The following is a 22500-nucleotide window of genomic DNA, read 5'->3' on the forward strand; positions in this document are numbered from 1 at the left end:
GCCCTGGGTTGAGCGCAAATACCACGCTTTGTAGATGGTCTACTCGTTCAATGCATGCAACGTATGACACCATAAGCGACTAGAAATTGTTTTGCATGCACTGCCTATTCCTCCAAGTACGAAAAGGAAGACAAAGGAGAAGACGACATGCAGGTGTAGCTCACACGCTAACGAAGTGTGATATCAGACGGTAAAAGGAATTGACTACTCAGTTACAAATGCATCAGTAGAGAGCCGATAGCGACGGGCATTGCTATCAGCAGTTATCATGAATACACGTGCACGCACAAACACTAACCAAACGTGTAAAATCCTGATTGGAGGATAGAGAGGCAGCGGTTTCCTTGAGTGGCGAATGTCTCCAGCCGGTCTTTCTCCGCCATGGGGGGGGGGGGAGATAACGAGCTGGACTCTCGAACCTAACCATCACTGTGACTTGAACCTGCAACTCTGCAAGGTCCCGGATGTAATCACCCCATAAGATAACTCTCTAGCCAACTGAGCTACACACACACACACACACACACACACACACACACACACACACACACACACACACATGGCCACCTAAAATGTTTTCTTTAGCTCTTCCTTGGTGACTACCCACATTTCCATTTTCAAGATCAACCAGCTAGAGATGCCATCGAGCGATTCCGTAAACGGCTTGCTGCTATCGACATAGACATAGACAAAAGAAACAAAACACTAGAAGTTCCCTACACTTTCCTCAAACCCAGCCTAGTGCCAAACAGCATCGCCATATGAACGAAGTCAAAACGGACGAACAAATAAGGAATTTTTGCTGTAACGAAATTAGTTGTTGAATGCTGTTGATTTGTGTTATATCTGTTTGTATCTTACATAAACGCTGCAGACTATATCACCGTCTACTTGATATTCTCCATGCACTTTCGTCTCTATCTTGTAAATCACTCAACAGTCGTCGACAATAATATAACCATATGAACCCCAGTATTGTACACACGAGTGTCTCTATATAGTAACCATCTAGTTGTGTATGGCACATACCTCCATGTGATGTACACTCGTCAATCTTATGGTGACCGATGCAGTTAATGCCGGGTATTTCGTGTCCCTCGCTTGTCGTGCAGCTTCTCCACGTTATGCTGTCAACGAGTGCAAGAGCGAGAGTTCGTGGCCATGTGCCTCCGACGTTGGTGATGGTGTTGATGAGCGTCATGTATGTACCTCCGATCGTAGGGTCACTGATTTGTGCGTGGAAAGCAATCGGAGCAACAAACATTGCAGTAGAAGCCACCTGAATGTAAATAGAATTGTGTTAATATTAAGCATGTCACATGATCAGAAAAGCTCTCTAGCTAAAGCAGGCCTCTAAGTAGTGACTAAATTAGTCACCATGGCAACTACATTTTTAGATGGTGACTAACCAAATTGTTAGTAGTAAATTGTAGGTAGTAAACCCAGCTATAGGGCTCAGCCAATTGTAAACAGAGACGTAGAGGCCATCACAGGTGAATCATTGCAGAGTTTGTGTGAGTGTGTGCTATAGGTGCAGTGTTCCTATCCCCGGACTCTCCCAACAAACACAAATTGAACTTGCCATGAAACGTGCATTTGCATGTGCAAATTAAGTTAATTTGCAGGTACATGAAGTTAGCGTCCAAATCAACACGAATAAAGAGTAGGACGTAGTACACTTTACATAGCGTGTTCTGATTTGCAGTGTACAATACGGCTGCTGATTTGCAGTGTACAATACCGCTGCTAACGTACGCTATTAAGTATTTAGTCTATTACCTAGTGTGGTTTGCGCTCTTCCAGATTTACAAGTGTTCCGATGTCACGTGCAGTGATGCTGTGAATGCACAGCATAGCTTGCATTTGTGAAGAAGTCCCGATGTGACAAAGCAACGCCACATGCACAATGAGGGGAGGCATGTGGTCTCGCAATATGTAGCAACATCATAGAACCGCGTACAGAGTGTGCCATGATTGTTTGAACCGCAAACAGAAAGTCACACACGAGTGTTTGCCGGCAGAAATTGTTGTGTTTACGTGTTACATGGAACAACTTCCAATTGCCCATGCTACACCGTGAACAGTATTTGTCACAGAAAGATTTAAATATCGCATGCCAGTTTTGATGTCCGTTTCGAATCTCAGTTGATCGGACAAAAGCTCAATTCAGTCGGAAAATGTCTGATGTCAGACTGTTATTTTCACTTCTTATCCCACACGTCCAGTCCTGTTACAAACGTCAGGGAAGAATTTAAAATTGTACGCTCGGTAAACGAGCTCATCAAGACTGCCCACAGCCAGCAACACAGCTGATCTAGCGGAGGCAGCTGCCATACAGGTGCAGTGCACGCATATAACGATTCCTGACTTTCAGCAACCATTTACAAGCAGCAGACATTTACATGCAGCAGACATTTATATGCAACTGACAGACAATGTTGGCACTCAGTCACGTGGGCATGAACATAAAAAGTCCTGGAAACAAATAAGGTCTACACAAATAATAATAAAATATATTTACAAATAAAAAATATATTTACAAATAATTATAAAATATATTTACAAATAATAAAATATTTACAAATAATAATCAAATATGTTTACAAATAAGGTCAAACCGAAAAAATTTTCTTGTTCGGATAACATTCCCTCAAACAATATGGTCAGTCGGTTGGTTGGGATATTTATTTTTTCTTCAATTTTTCCTGACATACGTCCATGCTCATGACATCAGCACCTCTGTTACAGACCAAGGTTGATCAGTAGTTGTTTCAACAGTTACCACACTACACTTGCTTGTAACCTCAAAGAAAATAACCGACTTCCAAATTCTATATGAAGTCCTACAGCGTCTGACAAAGCCGCCTAAAATCGATGTTTTCTCAGTTGTACACACACTCTGCACGTGTTCAACATGGTAGCCGTTTGACGTCCCACACACTTCCGTCAGTAGGCTGTCCAGCATCCGGCTCTCAGCTACTCTTAGTGCTCTACCGTTTAACAAACAGCATGGACCTTCAGTTACTGTGACGCATATGGCAGGCAGTCTGTCCTGGCACACTACCCAGCCTCGGTATTCCAGACTGCTTTCTGCACTTGACGAGAGGGGAGAGTGGGAAGAGAGAAGAAGCACAGCTCTATTGTGATTGACTTCAGAAATAGGCGGTGTTCATGTTAATCGATAATCACCTCCGTTCATTAGAAACAGTAACAAGCACCAGATGGCTTGTGGGATATTGCCAGAAGCTGTTTGCTGCCAGCCGGCTACAAACGATCGAGAACGTAGAAATGAGCGACTTTACTGAATCCGGTAGGGAAAAGGCAGACATCGCAACCCCGTCCTAAAATCGCTTAGCAAGCAGTTGAAGGGTCTTCAGACCCTTCAAGGCTTCATCACAGAAAGAAGACAAAGTAGTAGGAACAGCCGCTGCAATGGCTCTATCGTCCGGTAACGTCTGACAAGCATTCAATAAGTTATCATGTCATCAGGAGTGAAACAAAAAAATAGCGTGTCGCATTTGTGTTAGCTTCACCCCACTGTGCTATTACAGTCGTCTGAGAATCGCTTAGATGTATACACTAGATACTCATTGACGTCAGCAATTGTCTACAGCGCTGATTTGCTGTTTTTAGCGGTGGTTTTGATTGGAGCGGATGTTTCTGTACTTGAGCAGTCGCGCCTCTTTCAAAGTCATTTACAATAGAGATGTCCCCAGACTGCTTTCTTCTCTCCTCCCATCACGTGCAGAAATCAGTCTGGAATACTGAGGCTACACACTACCTGAACAAGAACTATTTACCTAGTTGACTTTAACAAGCAAGCGCATCCAGCAATACAAATGCAAAATGTTAGAGCACACAATCCAAAATACGTTCGGTAAAGTTACCCAAACTTGACAATTTTTCGGTTTGGCCTAATAAAATAATATATTTTATCGACCACAATAAAATGTCTCACCTGCTGTAATCCATAGATAACGACTGCCACTCCGTAATACGAATACGAGAAAACTCCTGCTTCAGACGCATTCGTCTGCGTCCACCAAACAAATATCGCAATCACGACTCCAATGAGCAACCGAAACGGAACAAATTTGAGAAGTATGTCCAATGGTCTCGGACCGGCCATGTACTTTGCGATCACAAGCGGCAAGATGATCTGGAGAGGAACCATAGGAATTCCGATAAACGCAAGCTCCTCCTTTGGAACTCCGGCTTCGATCAGTTTCAGCCCAGTGAGAGCATCAACCGCTGCATAACCAACTCTCGCTGTTAACACAATGACACAGTAAAGCTTGACAGCCGGTAATGACATCACTGAGTAGCAAAGTCTATATGTTGCCACGATGCCGATCTTTTCCTCACCGTCCAACGTCGTGTCAACTTTCTCTTGTTTCAGCCACCAAACGAGCGTCGTCGTGACAAGAAACACGCAGCCCCAGAAAAACATAAAATCAGATAGCGTGACGAGACCCTCCGATTTCGGCGTCCAACGTAGATAGTTGTTGCAGAACTCTGGAGACTCGAGTGCCAGAAACACAACGTAGCCGAGAAAAAATCCTGCCGTCTGACCGACCGAGTTACACGTCGATGCGTGACCGATATTCCGACGTGAAAGCATCGTTAGTGCCCATCCGTCTACAACGATATCTTGAGTTGCAGTCAGGAAGTAAAGAAGGAAGAAAATCATTGTGAGTAACTCGACGTTTGGCTCTACATCCGTGTCATCCCCATCACCAAGTAAGCGGCTCGAATAACATGACAACATCAACATAAAAACACCAATGAGATACTGGACAGGTACGAGCCACGATTTCCTTCGTCCAAATTTCTGGCTATAGCAACTGTCGACGATCGGTGCCCACAATAGTTTGAGACTAAAAGGCCATGATGACATACTGAAGATGGCTTGTTTTGCGTAGCCGACTTGACGGCTTTGTAAGACCATTGGGACACTGGCTGATAGCCCGATTGGAATGCCTTGTAAGAGATACAAGAAGAGCAATAGTGCGATGCTGTTTGCGTCAGACTTCTTGGCATCAGTTGGAAAGTCATACGAATCTATAAAAAATCGTAATTAAATAAAATGATTAATTAATTAATCATAATTAATAAATAAACAAATGTTTAGTGTTGACGTGTGTTAGCAAAGTGAGAACAAAGGATGTAAATGTAGACTGTTTTTCTATTTCTTGAATCACCAGAATATGTTACCATATTTCCACAAATAGTGCCCCATGAGGCGGCAATTCGAGCATGAGGCATTATTAGTTAGGGTTAGGGTTGAGCATAGACTGTTGCATTGTTCGTTTGCATACCATCACACAGACAGACAGACGCTACAGTTGCAAATTATTAAATCATTGTATGTGTCGGGTCTAAGGGTCTTTTTTGTTTGTGTAGTTTTTAGAGTTATTTAGTTTAGATCATCATATACTGTACCTTGTAATAGTACCGTATTACCTCACTTAGAAGAGCATGCTCTTATAGCGCGAGGCTGAGCAGACTGCCCTTACACCTCAAGGTATAAGGGCATGCCCTTTCAAGCGAGGGAAGAAGCTGTTGTGGTATCCTGGTAACAAGCATGCACACAAAGCAAATACTGATCCACGTCTACTACCTAAAACAGCTAAGCAAGCATGCAGCCGTTCTATGCATCTATTATCTAATGACTGTCTTCATATTCTAGAGCATCTTCATCCTAATTTTCATCCCTGTCTTCATCACTGCGTTCTTCCTCACTGCCATCTTCCTCATCTTTCGTCCTCACTGCCATCTCATTCGTCCCTTTGCTTGACCAATCGCTGAAGATTACTTCGCGGTACGCCACTGTTTCTTGCTGCTCTTGATAGGTTCCCTCCATACTCATCGTACTTTTCTATCGCAGAAAGCTTCCTCTTCACCGTATATGAAGTTCTAGCCTTTCTCTCTGTACTTTCAGTCTGTTTCAGCAACCTCCAACTCCTCCGCAAACTCCTCCGACGCCATCTGGTAAATTGCTAAACTGCGCAAGCGCTGACGTTTTGAGGTCCTGGTGTTCGAGGCTTCCTCACTTATACAAGCATGCCCTTACAGTTGCAGAGTGTCGTGAACACAATTTCTGCTCAACCTCACCTATAAGAGCATGCCCTTCTAAGCGAGGTAATATGGTATGTATACTGATTTATAAAAATATATGTGACAGACAGACAGACAGACAAACAGGCAGACAGACAGACTGACAGACAGACAGACAAACAGGCAGACTGACAGACAGACAGACAATCATTTTGTTCATGAGCAATTCTCATCCTTCAAGACAAGGTCCTTCTGAGCAGTCCTACTCCTCTGTACCCTACTGGACCCCTGCCATACATAACTCAAACGTACATTGATAGACAAGCAATACATGCATATAACTGGATTGGAATACTGCCCTTGTGGGGCATGACGACTATTCATAAAACTATGGTATGTTGCAGTACAATATCCTTAGACAGTTATTCAAGAAACCAATTGGTTTAATTTTGTTTACCCAAAACCAAAACTAATACTAAAATTACACATCAATTTGTACTAAAACTAAAATTAAAACATCCTGATTTTATTTTAGTATTAGACTCATTTATTTTACAGTATTGTCACAATTAAAAGCCCACCTCAACTAAAAGCCCACCTCTAAAAATAAAAGCTAAAAATCTAAGACTTCGTGCTACGTACAAGCCGGTCACATTTAGAATATGATCTTTTGTTCAAGACTCACAGGACACGGACAATAATGATGGTGATTCAGCTGACGTTCTTGAAACTGGCATCTCATGGTAGTCATGTCTATATGTCTTGACTAATCTTGCACTTTCAAGTAGTATAGGGTTGTCATGTCTATACCTTAGGTGTTCGAATGGTATATAAGCCTGTCTTGATATAAGTCTGAATTCCAATTCGGCTTATACTGTTACAGACATAAGCACGGCTTCTACAGTTCGTGCCATAATTATTGAGACTCTTCTGATTTCGTACAGTCTTGCCAAAAACCGCGTAAATTTAGAATGTAGCTACAAACTAACGAACCAAATAGTGAGAAACGCACACCCTACATACAAAAGCATCTATCCTGAGTCACTACGCAGCTGAGTTAGATCGTCGTCATCAGCTAGATGTATATGATTGGAATGGTGTGTGTGCTACCACCATGACAGCTGACAGAACACAATCTTCAGCGACGAGCGAACCTTCCAATTGTATCGTAACTCTCTTTGAATTTGGGCTCCTGTAGACAGTGACCCAACATCTGTTGCTACGAAAAGCAAAACAAAACTAAATGTGTTGGGAGATATAGCGCCAGAGCCTAATGGATTTAGCGAGAACCTCAACTCGACTCTATCAATCCATCCTACACGAGTGTTTGTTTGAAACTGCAAACACTTTTTATCCCGATGGTTGGAGGCTGGAACAGGACAATGCACCAGCTGACAGGTCTAGAAGAATGAAAGATCAATTTTCTCGCTAGCAAAAACGTTTACGTTATTGACTGGCCTGTCAACTTACCAGACCGGATTCGAATACAAAATTTATGGAGTTGGATGAAACACGAAGTAGAGAAGAAGTGATCAAAGAAGAAGACGAAACTGAAAGTTGGGATACTAAACGTGTGGAAGGGTCTTAGGCAATTGATATCCAAAACTATTATACACATTCAATAGCCATCTAGATCAATGCATTGCAAATGATGAAAGTCGTACTAAATATCGATAACGTAAACTTTCATCATTTGTCTCACTCTTGCACAGTTTTTAGACATTGTTATCAAATAGCAGGCAAATCTAGAAAATCATCTATCCTACTCTGAAAGCAAGTAAATGTTTGGCAGACAGCTGTTAACAATTTGGCACCATGTGTGACACGATCCCGCCCAAAGTCTCAATAATTATGACGGGGACTGTAGTTGCAACAATAGCATAACTGAAACTAAAATAAGGAAAAGAATTTACCAAAACTAAAACTAAAAATTGTCTTGAAAACTAAAACCAAAACTAAATAAAACATAATACCAAAACAATGGGAAGCAGGAGGAGTCATACAGGTCATGTTCTTCACACTGCCACAGCTATTCATATCAGTGCAGGAGCTGGAGACCAGAAGTTACGGAAATGTGATAGCCACAAGCCTAGCTGTCAATCACAAACTCCTCCATGATGTGCCCCACTTATCCATTGGGAGGCAAACATCATACATATCAATTATAACAGGAAGTCCAACGGCCAAAATAAAATCCGCCAATTTCTTAGCAAACCGCCAAAATAAATTCCCGCCAATATTTCATCTCATTCACAAATGACGCCAAAATCTAATCCATGTTCGAAACCGAATCTTACCGATATCTTTCTCTTCCGTTGCCTGAGGAGTCTTTTCTCTGGTCTGCATGAGCATCGCCACTTCTCCGCTCTCTTTCTCGTTTTTCTGCCGTTGTCGGCTTGAAACGTCTCTCATTGTACTGTAAAACCAAAGAACTCGATAGCCTGCAAGCCAAAATACATAGCACGTGAACGACAGCGACTGACCTGTACTGTACTGAGGGACACGTGGACTAACTTGCAATGGTTGTCCCGGATAAGGATAGATAAATACACGACTTGCGGGCATCCGAGGAAGGCGCAATGCGCTAACGCAGAATGTGTTTTTCTCGAGTTGAGAAAACGGCTGCTTTCCCGCTAGCCATTAGTGATTACAGTCCGTATGTTTCATTGCTTAATTTTTAACAAAACCCCGTAATTGCAAACATGAAAATAGTTCTCGAAACCCTTTCATGAACATCCGTGGTTAAAATCCGGGTTCGTGATTGGCTGGCTAGTCTCTGTGTTGCCCGTATGCTCAAATGCATATCTAGATTGCTCCGTGATTGGACTATTTTGCTCTCACCAGGGGTGTGAGTAACATTAGTACTGTACATTCCTAATCGTACAAACTCACACAACCCATCGTTTTACGCGTAGATGTAGACCGATAACAGATACGGGACCCTAAATCACGTGATCTCTTTCATCAACACACTGTCGTGTGAGACTAGCATTTCGATCGACAGAGATTCGCTGTAAATCGTTATGCTGGGTTTGCTTGCTTTGTTCGCATTTTCTATTGCCCTAGCGACCGTCTGCGTGGCATCTCTCTACGTCATCACAAAGCATCGTCGCTTCAGTCACCTGCCGGGACCTCCGCTCTCCAGTTTCTGGTTCGGCCACCTCCCCCTCATACGCGACTTCACCGCGTCCGGTCGTCCTCTGTCTCAACTCTGGTGCGACCTCTACGTCACATACGGGCCTCTCTACGTCATCTGGATGCTCCAATCAGAAGCCATCCACGTGTGCGATGCCGCCGAAGCGAAACGCTTGCTGCAAAACGCAGAATCAGTAATCAAACATCATCGTCCCTATGCGGCAATAAGCTTCGCATACGGAAATCGTTTCATGGGTAACGGATTATTGACTCAACTCGATCACCGGAAATGGGAGCTACGTCACAAGCTGTTAAGCCCCGCCTTCCACAAACAAAATCTAATCAACATGTTGGGGTCGTTCAATGACGTCGTTGACGGGTTTATTGATCACATACGGGACATGTCGGTACAGGGAGAGACAGTCAGCATGAGAGATATGTTTCCGAGACTCACGCTCGATATCATCGGTAAGGTGGCTTTCGGACTGGACACGAACGAGTGTCGTGAGTGTAGTGTGACGTCGGAAAATGTGAGAATCAGACGTACGATGGCCGACGTGTTGAGCAGCATCGGCGAATATTACAGAAACCCGTTGACTTGGTATCTACCGATTTACAGAGATTTGTGGCGACGTGCCAGTCGAGGGTGCGACGCGTTGAGATCAACCGGTCGTCGATGTATCATGCAACGCAAGAGGGATATCGTTGATAGAGGCGAGTATGGCAATGATATCCTCGGGTGTATCCTGAAGGCGGCCGCTCGTGATAGAGATCTTGTGGTGGACGACCTGATCGATGAGTTTGTGACATTTTTCTTTGCCGGACACGACACGACGGGCGTCAGCTTGACGTTCGCACTCCACGAGTTGTTGGTTCACGACGACATCAAACAGCGAGTTATCAACGAAGCTGACCGGATCTTTAATGGCAAGACGCGACTCTCTCCGTCCGATCTCTCGTCGTTGACGACGTTGAGCTGCACGATCAAGGAAACTCTCCGTCTTCATCCACCGGTTGTATCGCTTGGACGTGTTCCCGTTTCGGACACGACAATGTGTGGTCATTATATCCCTTCTCGAAGCTATCTCAGCCTCAGATTTGATGTCATTCATAACAGGCCCGACTACTGGTCACATCCGGTTGAATTCAACCCGGATCGTTTCCTCACTTTATCGACTGAAGGTCCATTGCCTTACTTTCCGTTCTCTGGTGGCCCGCATGTTTGCCTTGGTAAGCAGCTTGCTGAGATAGAAATGAAGCTTGTGCTCTCCAAGCTTTTCCATACGTTTACGATTAATCTTGCGGAGGGTCAAGATGTTGTGGAAAGCTACGAGGAGTTACTCCTAACTCCGAAGTCTCCCGTCGACTGCACTTTCAAATGCAGAGAGAAATGGCCACGAAGCAAGCAAGACTGAATTACGTCACAGTGCAAGTTTGAATTGATATCAACCGAGTTTCCACAGATGTAACATGCGGCTCTCACTGGTCTCTGAATCTTTTATCAGTTTTACAGCGGTACTTTCCAGTTGCTGAGACTGTGCTTGAAAATTTGACTTTGTATTTGATTAAATTGCCATTTAATTTATAAATCAACAAGAAGTGTACATGCAAGACATGTGAATGTACACACACACACACACACACACACACACACACACACACACACACACACACACACACACACACACACACTGAACAAAACGTGCCAACAACAAACATCAAATACACAATACAGGGACAGCAGAGCAGGTCCAGCAGGTCCAACAATTACCGGACCAATGTTAAAATACTTGACTTTTGCCAGAAGCACATCACACAAACTTCCAGTCAGTGACATAACCGATTAAATAAATTACATATTTGTTAAAATATCAACATGCACTGAACAGTCTCCAACCATCCTCTCATACAAATTTCAACTAATCATATTATAGTCATGTGATAAAGTTACGCCTCTTAACGCGCGTTATGCCAGACCAACGTAAATTTGCTTCCACCATCCCTGTAACACAAATTACTGGCAAACCCACAAAGAACGAACATCTCCTGTTGTACTATTATAACATTAGATTCTTAGTACTCACTTTACATGCCATGAGATCGTTAGTTGTGTCTGTCGGCCAGTGGCTTTTTGATATTAAACATGAGTTTTGTGTACAGCAAATCCTACTACATTTACTTTAGCTATCAAACGTGAGTCAATGCTATCATTTCTAGTAAAAAATATTTTATCAAAATCGAACACGCGAATACCTCGTAGCCATCACGGCTTGTTCAAGATTGATTTCAATGCGTCCATAGCTTCTGTCTGGTCGTACGAAAAATGAGGATGTCGACACGGAAAGGAAGGTCTCTTGATTGGTTGGTCGTTATCGGCAAGATATCGAAGTACAGAGCTATTGTATCGTTTCGTCCATTGCTGTCGTTCGTCTGCTCTCCTCTCAAGATGCTGTAAAATAATTTTGGCACAACACATTGTGCCGGCCACGCTCCTCGATTGAGATTGCTTGTCTTCATATGACTTTGTGTCTCCTCTCTCCAAAAGATTGTCATACAGAGTCTTTACCTTCACACACAGTTCAGTTAGATTGTTGGGTGTCAGATAAATATAAATGTGAGTAAACAATGTATGACAGAAAGAGGGTACTATATTGATATCAACTAGTAAATAAAGTGTGTTCTACTCGATGAAGAGCTACGAGCGTATGTGCGTGTATAGTTTGTGTGTGTGTGTGCGTGCATGTGTGTGTCACTGTGTGTGTGTGTGTGTGTGTGTGTGTGTGTGTGTGTGTATGTAGTGTGTGTGTGTGTGTGTGTGTGTGTGTGTGTGTGTGTGTGTGTGTGTGTGTACGTATGTTTGTGGTGTGTGTGTGTGTGTGTGTGTGTGTGTGTGTGTGTGTGTGTGTGTGTCAGTGTGTGTGTGTGTGTGTGTGTGTGTGTGTGTGTGTGTGTGTGTGCAAGCGTGTGTGTGTATGTGTGTGTGTGTGTGTGAGCGTGTGTGTGTGTGTGTGCAAAATCCAGGTTTAACGCGCGCTAAAACGTAGTCACGTGTTAATTAACGCTCCTAAAACACACTAACATAAATCCTGTAATAATAAAACAAGAAACCACGAAGGTCCACCTGAATCCAGTGGATAGGACCCCAACACGGTTAGGAAAAACCACAATCAAGTTGTGACCACACATTCCTAGATACACCATAACTCACAAGCCATACAAGTTGAGGATGTCCTAAAACCAAATGTCATGCAAACCATCAGTGTATCTGATAAAGGTGATGACCTACTTGTAGAAAATAGAAGACCACAGAGGTACTGTACACATTCCTAGCATTTGGGACTACATGTAATACCCCTTTACACGAGCACACATAGCAAGCCAAGCCAAGCCAAGCCAGCCCAGTATTCCAGCCCACGTTTACATGACACACTCTGTACAAGCAAAGCCAATGCGTGCCATTGACGTGCGTTACTTACTTGAGATTGACATAGCTCGCGTTAGCTCATGTTTGCAATGAACAGAAGCCAAGCAGCTCACGTTTTTCTCTATGGCTTTACAACAGTCATATCGAGAAATGCATATACGAGACGTTGTACTATTTGTAAGAGATGTAGGTCTACCGCCAGGCGACTGTTGCAGCAACCGAGTTCAAAGAATTTGTTTCGCTCCATAATCGGATAAGACACAGAGTCTCCGTCTCGCTTCACGCCATTTGTACCAAACAAGCATGCGTGGATCGTTTCCAGCACGATATACTTGACCCGAGCCAGCCCACGCTGGCCTGCGCTGGCCCAGCTAGAAATACAGAGCCGAGCTGGCACGGCTCGGCCCGCGTTGACATGTACAGTAAAAACGAGCCAGCACTAACTGGCCTAGCCTCGTCCCAGACGCAGTGTGGATTGCAGCCCGGATGTGCTGCCATCACTGTACACTGTGTCTGGGGCGAGGCTAGAGTTGGCCCACTTACAAGTGCTCATGTAAACAGGATATAAGTGTAACAATCAAACCACTGGAATTTCATCAGTAAGTGTTGTAAAGAAATAAGGAAGTTTAGATAAAATACAGACGGACAGACAGACAGACAGACAGACAGACAGGCGGACAGACCGACAAACAGACAACAGAACAACTGATCGACAAACAGACAGACAGACCAATAGACAGACCAACAGACAGACAGACAGACAGACAGGCAGACAGATAGTATTATAGACAAAGCACAGTAGTTCTGCATAGGTGTGACACACGGAGATTATAATGTAAAGTAGACACACACACAGACAGACAAACAAACACACAGTCAGTCTTACCGCGCTTTCTACTCTCTCCCACGTCTGTTCTATCCGTTCTATCTCCCTCAACCAAAACCCTGCGTGTCTCTCCGCATTCAACCGTCCAAGACTCCAAAACTGTCGTATCCACTCAAACTCCACTTCTCTCTGTACATCCAAACATTCCTCCAATTTGTCTTGGCAGCAAACGCTCCCCTCACCGTTCAACCGTTTGGCAATCATCTCTGCCTGCCGACACCTTCCGGAGATATACTCCAATGTGTTACCATCCAACACGACCACTCGATGAGTCGAACTAAACCTCGCGTTGTCTCCGACTATTACTGTGTGTTGATGCGTCGTATTCATGTCGTTCAATAAGAAATAACAACTTCCATTCAGTAGAGGGACCTTTACTGCCGACGTCGTCACGTCCCATGCTATTTTTAGACCAATACTCCATGGCTCCGATTCGTTGCTTTCTCCAACTGTGCTGCTATACACTCCGATACTACAGTCGTCTCTGACACTTTGGTCGGAATGCCAATGTACGGCACTCGTACCCATCGCATAATACGGTTCAGTAACTAGCGGAATGGTCACGTGATCAGGATCCATATAATTAACCAACGTCATATTGAATTCGTTCGCTCCTCGTTCGCCACACAATTCATTGCCTTTTAATTCCATGTAGTCGTTTAGTACCCGTAACACACACAGCGATTTTTCCACGTCACTTTTTGGGTCACCTTCAAATTCCCAAGGAAACGCAAACAAACGAAGCCCGAGGTACGGATATGTTAGTCCTCGTATTCCTGTGATAAAACGAGTGACGGGAGTAAGGAGGATCTTGGTTTCCTTGGTGACAAGATTGTGCATAAAATACCCGGATGATAACAGACAAGACAATGAGAGTTGGACTCTAGAGTGAAGAGACAAAGGAGTTTGATGGGAAGGAATGAGTCGGAATTTATTGTAAGCAGACGATACCTAGACACAAAAGAGAGAAATATATTACATGTCATTTACGCCACATTTCTTGTAATAAATTTGTCCATTCGTTCACTGAGTATTACTGTACAGTACTACTTTGTTAAGTGAGTTACAATGATGCAATGTACCAGTGTGTGTGTGTGTGTGTGTGTGTGTGTGTGCACGCGCGCGTGCGTGCATGCATGCGTGCGTACAAACAGACAGACAGACAGACAGACAAACAGATGACAAACAGACAGACAGACAGACAGACAGACAAACAGACAGACAGACAAACATAATGACAGACAGGTAGACAGACAGACAGACAAAACAAGTGGAAACAGATAGGCAGACGACAGACAAACAGACAGACAAACACACAAGGACAGACAGACAAACAGACAAACAGACAAATGGACACAGACAGGCAGACAGACAGACAAATGAACACAAGAACAGACAGACAGATAGACAAACAGAGGGACATACAAAAAGACAGACAGACCAGTGGACACAGACAGGCAGGCAGACTGACAGACAGACAGACAGACAGCCAGCCAGCCAGCCAGACAGACAGACAAATGGACACAGACAGGCAGACACACAGACAGACAGACAAACAGAGGGGCACAAGGACAGACAGACAAACAGACAAATGGACACAGATAGGCAGACAGACAGACGGACAGACAGACAGACAAACAGAGGGACATAAGAAAAGACAGACAGACAACTGGACACAGACAGGCAGGCAGACAGACAGATGAAGATGGAAGAAAGAACAGCAGAAAGTTCAAGACGTACTGGCGTCGCTGTTTGTCTATAGCATTGCAAAGATGCAATGCTAATGTAATTAGTAGAAAATTAGGAAGAACAGGACAGTATAAAAACTCTCTGAACGTTGATGAAGCATTTGTTAATTAGAAGTAGTTGGGTTTCAGTGTTCTCCCCAGAAATCTTAGAAGGCAGAGCGGAATATTCAGTAAAGTGAGCGTTATCCAATGCCACGCCCAATGGCAGTTAAATACCAACTTGCACATGAACACCAGCTGTGAAAGCATGGTTAGTTAAGGGCTGCATGCGTGGATGTAAAAGTGTTAGTGTTCTGCACAATTAGATGCCACCCGCTTTCTTAGTTAATTAGTTTAATAGGCTTACTTGAGATCCTCAAGTCTTGGCATCTGGATGATCTACTTTACCTAAAACCTTAATTGCTTAGAATAAGGCAGAGCGGGCTGCTCTGCCAAAAGATCCTGGGAAGAACACTGGGTTTTGTTGTGTGGCCCATTGTGGGCTTATGGACTGGTGTTTGGACAATTACACTGTAATAGTGCTGATGTATGAAAATATATGTATTGACAGACAGACAGACAGACAGACAGACAGACAGACAGACAGACAAATGGACACAGACGGGCAGACAAACAAACAGACAAACAAACAAACAGACAGACAGACAGACAGAGGGACACAAGGACAGACAAATAGACAGACAGACAGACAGACAGACAAATGGACACAGACAGGCAGACAAACAGACAGACAAACAAACAGAGGGACACAAGGACAGACAGACAGACAAATGGACACAAACAGGCAGGCAGACAGACACACACACAGACTGACAGACAAACAGACAGACTGACAGATTGACAGAAAAAAACCAAATAGACAAACGACAAACAGACAAATAAGCGACACAGACTAACAAACCGACAGACAGACTGTCTGACTGACAGCCAACGACACAACTGCATGAACAGACAAACAGACACAAGGACTTACAGACAGACAGACAAACAGAGGGACACAAGAACAGACAGATAAACAGGCAACTGGACACAGACAGGCAGGCAGGCAGACAGACAGACAAGACAGACAGACAAATGGACAGACAAACCGACAGACAGACAGACAGACAGACAGACAGACAGACAAACAGAGGAACACAAGGACAAACAGACAGACAAACAGACAGACAGACAGACAGAGGGACACAAGGACAGACAGACAGACAGACAAACAGACAGACAAATAGACAGACAGACAAACAGAGGGACACAAGGACAGACAGACAGACAGACAAGACAGACAGACAAATGGACACAGACAAACCGACAGACAGACAGACAAACAGACAGAGGGACACAAGGACAGACAGACAGACAAACAGACAAACAGAGGGACACAAGGACAGACAGACAAACAAACAAACAGACAGACAAACAGACAGACATACAGACAAACAGACAAACAGAGGGACACAAGAACAGACAGACAGACAGACAAACAGACAGAATCAAGTTTATTGTCAACAATCTTCACTACTACAAACAGTTATTGTTAAAATGAAATGTTCTACTTGTAGTCCGAGACTATTGCTAATGAGTAAAACACTGAATGTCTCTATCTACTCCCAAAACACTGTCATCTCCTAATGAGCGCACAGAAAGCCTTGACAGCTTCCGCAAAATCACTCTGCTGTTGCATTTTTGAAGAGTAATAGACAGTCTTTTCCTCCAGAAGGTTTTAAACTCTACCGCAATTCTTCTTCCATCAAAGCCTCTCGCCTTCTTCCCCAGTTCATTCATCAGTTCATTCAACAGACAGACAGACAGACAAACAGACAGACAGACAGACAAATATAGGGACACAAGGACAGATAAACAGACAGACAAACAGACAAACAGACAGACAGACAAACAGAGGGACACAAGAACAGACAGACAGACAGACAAACAGACAGACAGACAGACAAACAGACAGACAGACAGACAAATATAGGGACACAAGGACAGATAAACAGACAGACAAACAGACAGACAGACAGACAAACAGAGGGACACAACGACAGACAGAGAGACAGAGAGACAAACAGACAGACAGACGGACAAACAGACAGGCAGACAGACAGACAAACAGAGGGACACAAGAACAGACAGACAGACAGACAAACAGACAGACAGACAAACAGAGGGACACAAGGACAGACAGACAGACAGACAGACAAACAGACAGAGAGACAGACAGACAAACAGACAAACAGACAAACAGAGGGACACAAGGACAGACAGACAGACAGACAGACAGACAGACAAACAGAGGGACACAAGGACAGACAAACAGACAGACAGACAAACAGACAGAGAGACAGACAGACAAACAGACAGACAGACAAACAGAGGGACACAAGGACAGACAGACAGACAGACAGACAAACAGACAGACAGACAAACAGAGGGACACAAGGACAGACAGACAGACAAATGGACACAAACAGGCAGGCAGCTGCAGACAGACACACAGACTGACAAACGCGTTACCAATTCTCGATATCCTTCATCTTGAGGTTCCAAATACTGCCCTACGCCATCGCGCAACTTACGAAGCAATCTGGCCTTCTTGGAGCGCTTCGCATCTTCACTCAAGACAACGCGCCGCTTTTTCGTTGCCATCGTATCCCGGATAATAAACATATCACATGACCAGTTAACTTATTAATATTAATTTTAAATTTTTTTTATTATAAATATCATTAATGGTAATATAATTTTTGATTTTTTCTGATAAATTTATATAATATGAATGAGTCAAATGTTGAAGGTCATACACATCAGTATGGCTGCATATGGAGTCAATGACTAGGCCATAACACTAATAATTTACTGTATACAATAATAAAAACAGTCTGCACATACCGCAAAGTATATTAGATTTCTGTTCCATATTCGCTATCATAACCAGATATGTTATCATCTATAAACGTATTGTCATTGTTATCAACAACTTCTGAAGTTGTATTCGCTCCCAACCCATTTTCCACACATTTGTCAATATGATCGACAGATCCACTGCCAGTGGTAGAGACGCCGGCCAATTTGCTTGCCCCACTACTCCCTCGTCGAGCTTGACGTTCCAGCAAAATTTCATAAATGTTTTTCACGCGCGTTTCCTCGTGTAGTTTTTCTCCCGACGACGAGAATTCAACTATAGTCTCAAAGACTTCTCCGGCGACACTCGCACGGCGAGCGTAACGCGAGTTGTTCCTGTTTTGCTGCTTGAGGCGGTGCTCTAAGACAGGAGGCAAAGCAAGTGGTGAGACAACTGGACGTGGCTGTGCGAGCTTGAGTAAAAATGGTTTTGATAAGCGTGTCTTTAGCTCTGGCCGGCAAGTGTCTACTGGATCAGCTAACGGCTGTACGTCACCGACTGTTTTCCTCCGACCACCGGCACCTCTCTCTTTTGCTGTAGACAATATGTCTGTGCTTTGTCGTCGTTTGCTTTTGTATATTCCTTCGATGCCTAGAATGTGCTCGGTGCTCTTTCTTCGTTTCTCGCTTTTCTTTCCTTCCACGCCTAGAACGTTTTCGATGCTCTTTCTGCGCGTCTCTCTGTTCTTCCAAATTGCATGCAACGAGTCACTATTGACCGGTTCCTTCTCGCTACTGTGGCTTGTCAATAACTGAAACGTGTGAGTTGAAACCGGCTGCATCTTATTTTTGATATCAATACTATCACCATCATCATTGATCACCATGTCATCATGTGCTTTAGTCAGAGTAATAGAAGGCATAACTGTACACTCTTCTAGTGTGTCGTCGTCGTCTTCTCTCACGATGGTTGTTTCTGTAATAACACTTCGTGGCGATGCCACCATGTCTATTGACCCTTCAGTCATATGAGCATCACTGTTTTCCTCGCTACTGCTACTCCTCATATCCTTTAACGAACTATTACTAGACTCGTCATCACTGACATAATACCCGGCGACGGTCATTGTATGAAGAAAACTGGCATGAACAGAGCTTGTCATCATCATGGCTCCTTTACCTCGTGCAATAAAGTAAACTCTCGGTCCAAGCAACAAGCCCATGGGAATGTCACACGTCACGTGAATAATGACTGCGTACAACAAAAAGCCGTTGTCCGGATTATAAGATTTCATGAATAACATCAATGTCACAAAGAGTGAGTAAACGAAACTGAGATTGACAATAGAGAGAGCAATCAGTTTGCCCTCATTGAAATACGATGGAATGTTGTACACTTGAATGCTCAAGTAGAGTCCGAAACCCAAAAGTAGCAAATGGATAAGAAGACACAAATAGTAATACGAGAGATATGTAAAGCCACATCGATGGAATATCAATCCATTGGCAACCTTCTCTTCTGGATATGGCAACGAAACTATCGTCCACACGGTCAAAAATATGACAAAAATGACAACCAAACTGATCATGCCTTTGTAAATGTCGCTTCTTTCCAGCCGCAAACGTTTCGTTCTTGCAGCAGTTGCTTGGTTTTGCCTCCAAAGATAAAGAGCTCGAAACTCAATCGAACCATAGAGAAGAGGAAGACCCAAGTTGAAAAACCAGCGAAAGAAGGTGCAACTCGTCACGCTCTCTTTCACTGCTCTCATGGACGAAGACATGAATAAACACACAGTGCCACACAACATGGCAACCAGTAAAACTGGGATTCCAGACATCATGATTTTTGTCTTTCTCATGCAGATGACAAATACACCCAGAAGTATAGCAGTCAACATGCCAATGGCATTGAGTGCAAGTGCAATTGTCTTTGTGCTGGGGTTTCGTCTGTACAGACACGGTCTATTATCAGAACACTCGTCACATCCCTCCGAGCATAGAAGACATTCATAGTTGCTGCTCGTCCACGACTCACTATCATTTGTATTACGATAATCTTGCTCCAATATAGTACCATTGTATCCAGTCCTATTCCCACCGAGATCCACAAATGCACGACCACGAGCTGCATAGTACCCCTTACGACACATACAATAATATCCACCAAGTTTATGCTCGAGATCCGACAATCTGCTCGACGATCCGATCCACAATTGCTTCGTCTCACACACAGACGTCTCATGATCACACAAATGACTTCCCTGAAAAGCATCCCCTTCACTCATATTAGAGGCATCATCACACTGATTAATATGGAGCAGCTCGATACCAATATCAACACTCACAAATCCACCATATTGATGAACAACAGAAGTTCGAGTATCATCATCCAACAATTTGGGATACAGAAATGGAGCTAGATAGGTCACCACCCAACCGTTTCCTCCCTTGCAGTCGTAATGCGGCGAGCTCCACAAGTCGTGCGAGTACGCCAACTTTGCAGGCAATAAATCATAATCATTAACACCATCACCGTCTGTATGCATATGTACCTGCAACACCTTATCAGTAGGATGTGTTATGTGCAGGTTGCGCCACATGTTGGCTTCACTACTGTTGCCGTCGCTCAACGAGAAACGGAGGTACGACGTGTGCACCATGCCCGTCGCCTCTCGACGCGCATAAGCGCAGAACTCGTCCTCTCCACTATAGACGCGGCTAGAAAAGCAGACGGCACTCCCACTCACCTTCCTCCTCATCTGCACACTGTTTCTCGCCAATTCGTACATCCACTGCTCTCGACCACCACCTTCACGCTTCTCACTTCCATCGGCGACGCGTTTCGTTTTGTTGAAACGGGAATAAAGCGCGCCGCTAATGAAATTTGCAGTGAAAAGCGCCACACTCGCTTCACTCACGAATGAAGTCTCATTGTATTGAAGCTCGATGGACGACGGCGCCGCCGAGCTGCACGAATCCTCGTTTATTGAACGATAGAGTCCTAGCTGGTGGTTGACTCTGTCACGAGCGAGAAGGAAATCGTTTTGGTTGTGATTTGGTGATGAGGTCGATGTGGCGGGAAGTAAGACAGAGATGGTGATGAGTGAAAGTGACAAGAAAAACATGACAAACGCGACGATAATCAACTGGAACTAAACGAAGGAAGGGCTGCGTTATCAATTTTATGTGCATTTGTGAGTGTAGGCGGAGTTGCGGTCAGTGGAACTGAATAAAGATGAAGGACTCATGCTCACTCGTTAAGTGGGGCGGGGTCGTGCGTAGTGTGTGCGTGTGTGTCAATATGTGTGCCCGATGCGACTTTTGTTGTTGCCGAGTCCATCTCGTGTTGTGTGTCCTACAATATGGAGGTCAAGGAGTGTGTATAAGTACGAGTGCAACCATCAAATCGGCGCTTCAAAACACTGCTTCTGCCAATTGTGACGTTTTCGTGACGTCATCATTACGTCGCAGATACGTAATATTGTCTATCAAAACCGGTTATTTCCACCACTCTTCTGTCAGTCGTTCCCGCATTTTCTTCCTTTTGTACAGGAAGCGTAGAGATACACAAAGAATTAAAAAATATTACAGTCTAGACTCGTAAAAATCACAAAACATTGTAATACGATACACCAGCTAGGCTAGAAATTCATTAAACCAAAAAATTTTTAAATTAAAGAAAGGCATTTCTAGTTTTCCATCAAAGTAGCGAAAGTCGTCCAGAACCATCAATCGGCATGCATTACGTGCGTATCCGTTCCCTAACATGCGGCAGTATACACATCCAGGAACCTGGATTAGCGTACGCTAGTCAACTCCACCATTCCGGCAGGAAGCTGTGAAGCCATGAGGTATTGTCATTCCACGCCACATTACAAGCCAACGGATACGCATACCGTATACTACTGTACAAGTCTAACATACTCCAACACTTCCTGGATGTCACACGCGGCTTCAGTCAGTAATTGGTGCGTGGGCGTGTACCATGTCGGTATTTTGAGAATTAATCGACGGACGTGTGTTTGTCTGGCACTAAAAAACATCTAGATTGTGTGTGTGTGTGTGTGTGTGTGTGTGTGTGTGTGTGTGTGTGTGTGTGTGTGTGTGTGTGTGTGTGGTGCGGTGCGGTGTGTGTGTGGTGCGGTGCGGTGTGTGTGTGTGTGTGTGTGTGTGTGTGTGTGTGTGTGTGTGTGTCTGTGTGTGTGTGTGTGTGTGTCTGTCTGTCTGTCTGTCTGTCTGTCTGTCTGTCCGTCCGTCAATGTCCACATCATTGTCTATCTGTCTATCTCCACATATGCTATATACTAAACATCATCCATTCAATTAAGTAACAAACAACATTCATATCACCAAACATTCCTACCATATTCCTACCTCTGTCTCTCTATAACCACCAGTCTGTCAAAACATTA

At 44.0% G+C, this 22500-nt stretch overlaps 6 protein-coding genes across 7 annotated transcripts in view; 2 read left to right on the forward strand and 4 right to left on the reverse strand.

Moving 5' to 3' along the window:
- Window positions 1–880, forward strand: part of LOC134181857 (allene oxide synthase-lipoxygenase protein-like) — a 10973-nt gene extending 10093 nt beyond the window's left edge. The window contains exon 12 of the mRNA XM_062649129.1: window positions 586–880. Coding sequence (XP_062505113.1) covers window positions 586–765 — 180 coding nt within the window. The 3' untranslated portion in view covers window positions 766–880. The remainder of the gene's footprint in view (window positions 1–585) is intronic.
- Window positions 801–8574, reverse strand: LOC134181859 (acetyl-coenzyme A transporter 1-like). The gene is made up of 4 exons (XM_062649131.1): window positions 8541–8574; window positions 8355–8473; window positions 3959–5061; window positions 801–1279 (listed from the first exon to the last, which is right to left on the reverse strand). Exons 2-4 carry the CDS (start codon window positions 8467–8469, stop codon window positions 881–883), a joined length of 1617 nt encoding a protein of 538 aa, XP_062505115.1. The 5' UTR covers window positions 8470–8473; window positions 8541–8574; the 3' UTR covers window positions 801–880.
- A 406-nt stretch (window positions 8575–8980) lies between these two features.
- LOC134181861 (cholesterol 24-hydroxylase-like) lies at window positions 8981–10799 on the forward strand. Its single transcript, XM_062649132.1, has one exon. It carries the CDS (start codon window positions 9081–9083, stop codon window positions 10605–10607), a length of 1527 nt encoding a protein of 508 aa, XP_062505116.1. The 5' UTR covers window positions 8981–9080; the 3' UTR covers window positions 10608–10799.
- A 500-nt stretch (window positions 10800–11299) lies between these two features.
- Window positions 11300–17914, reverse strand: LOC134181862 (alpha-ketoglutarate-dependent dioxygenase FTO-like). 2 transcript variants are annotated; one of them, XM_062649133.1, is made up of 3 exons: window positions 17762–17914; window positions 13503–14453; window positions 11300–11758 (listed from the first exon to the last, which is right to left on the reverse strand). In XM_062649133.1, the coding sequence occupies exons 1-3, from the start codon at window positions 17912–17914 to the stop codon at window positions 11456–11458; spliced, it is 1407 nt and encodes a 468-aa protein (XP_062505117.1). In that variant the 3' UTR covers window positions 11300–11455. The 2 variants fall into 2 exon arrangements, with proteins under 2 accessions (XP_062505117.1, XP_062505118.1); XM_062649134.1 differs by lacking the exon at window positions 11300–11758 and adding an exon at window positions 12316–12423.
- A 166-nt stretch (window positions 17915–18080) lies between these two features.
- Window positions 18081–21259, reverse strand: LOC134181858 (metabotropic glycine receptor-like). The gene has a single exon (XM_062649130.1). It carries the CDS (start codon window positions 21211–21213, stop codon window positions 18148–18150), a length of 3066 nt encoding a protein of 1021 aa, XP_062505114.1. The 5' UTR covers window positions 21214–21259; the 3' UTR covers window positions 18081–18147.
- A 1225-nt stretch (window positions 21260–22484) lies between these two features.
- Window positions 22485–22500, reverse strand: part of LOC134181863 (sterile alpha motif domain-containing protein 1-like) — a 2502-nt gene continuing 2486 nt past the window's right edge. The window contains exon 4 of the mRNA XM_062649135.1: window positions 22485–22500. This exon is cut by the window's right edge and continues 547 nt beyond it. The gene's annotated coding sequence lies outside the window, so the exon portion shown is untranslated.

The sequence above is a fragment of the Corticium candelabrum genome, chromosome 7 (genome assembly GCF_963422355.1).
Source record: "Corticium candelabrum chromosome 7, ooCorCand1.1, whole genome shotgun sequence".
In the NCBI taxonomy this organism is placed as follows: domain Eukaryota; kingdom Metazoa; phylum Porifera; class Homoscleromorpha; order Homosclerophorida; family Plakinidae; genus Corticium; species Corticium candelabrum.

Coding starts and splice junctions, on each gene's coding strand:
- LOC134181859 (XM_062649131.1), bottom strand. CDS start 8,469: ATGAGAGACGTTTCAAGCCGACAACGGCAGAAAAACGAGAAAGAGAGC. Junction 5,062..8,354: donor AACGGAAGAGAAAGATATCG/GTAAGATTCGGT, acceptor GATTTTTTATAG/ATTCGTATGACTTTCCAACT. Junction 1,280..3,958: donor TTATCTATGGATTACAGCAG/GTGAGACATTTT, acceptor ATTTACATTCAG/GTGGCTTCTACTGCAATGTT.
- LOC134181861 (XM_062649132.1), top strand. CDS start 9,081: ATGCTGGGTTTGCTTGCTTTGTTCGCATTTTCTATTGCCCTAGCGACC.
- LOC134181862 (XM_062649133.1), bottom strand. CDS start 17,914: ATGTTTATTATCCGGGATACGATGGCAACGAAAAAGCGGCGCGTTGTC. Junction 14,454..17,761: donor ATGAAGGATATCGAGAATTG/GTAACGCGTTTG, acceptor TTTTGTGTCTAG/GTATCGTCTGCTTACAATAA. Junction 11,759..13,502: donor GGGAGAGAGTAGAAAGCGCG/GTAAGACTGACT, acceptor CTGTGTGTGAAG/GTAAAGACTCTGTATGACAA.
- LOC134181858 (XM_062649130.1), bottom strand. CDS start 21,213: ATGTTTTTCTTGTCACTTTCACTCATCACCATCTCTGTCTTACTTCCC.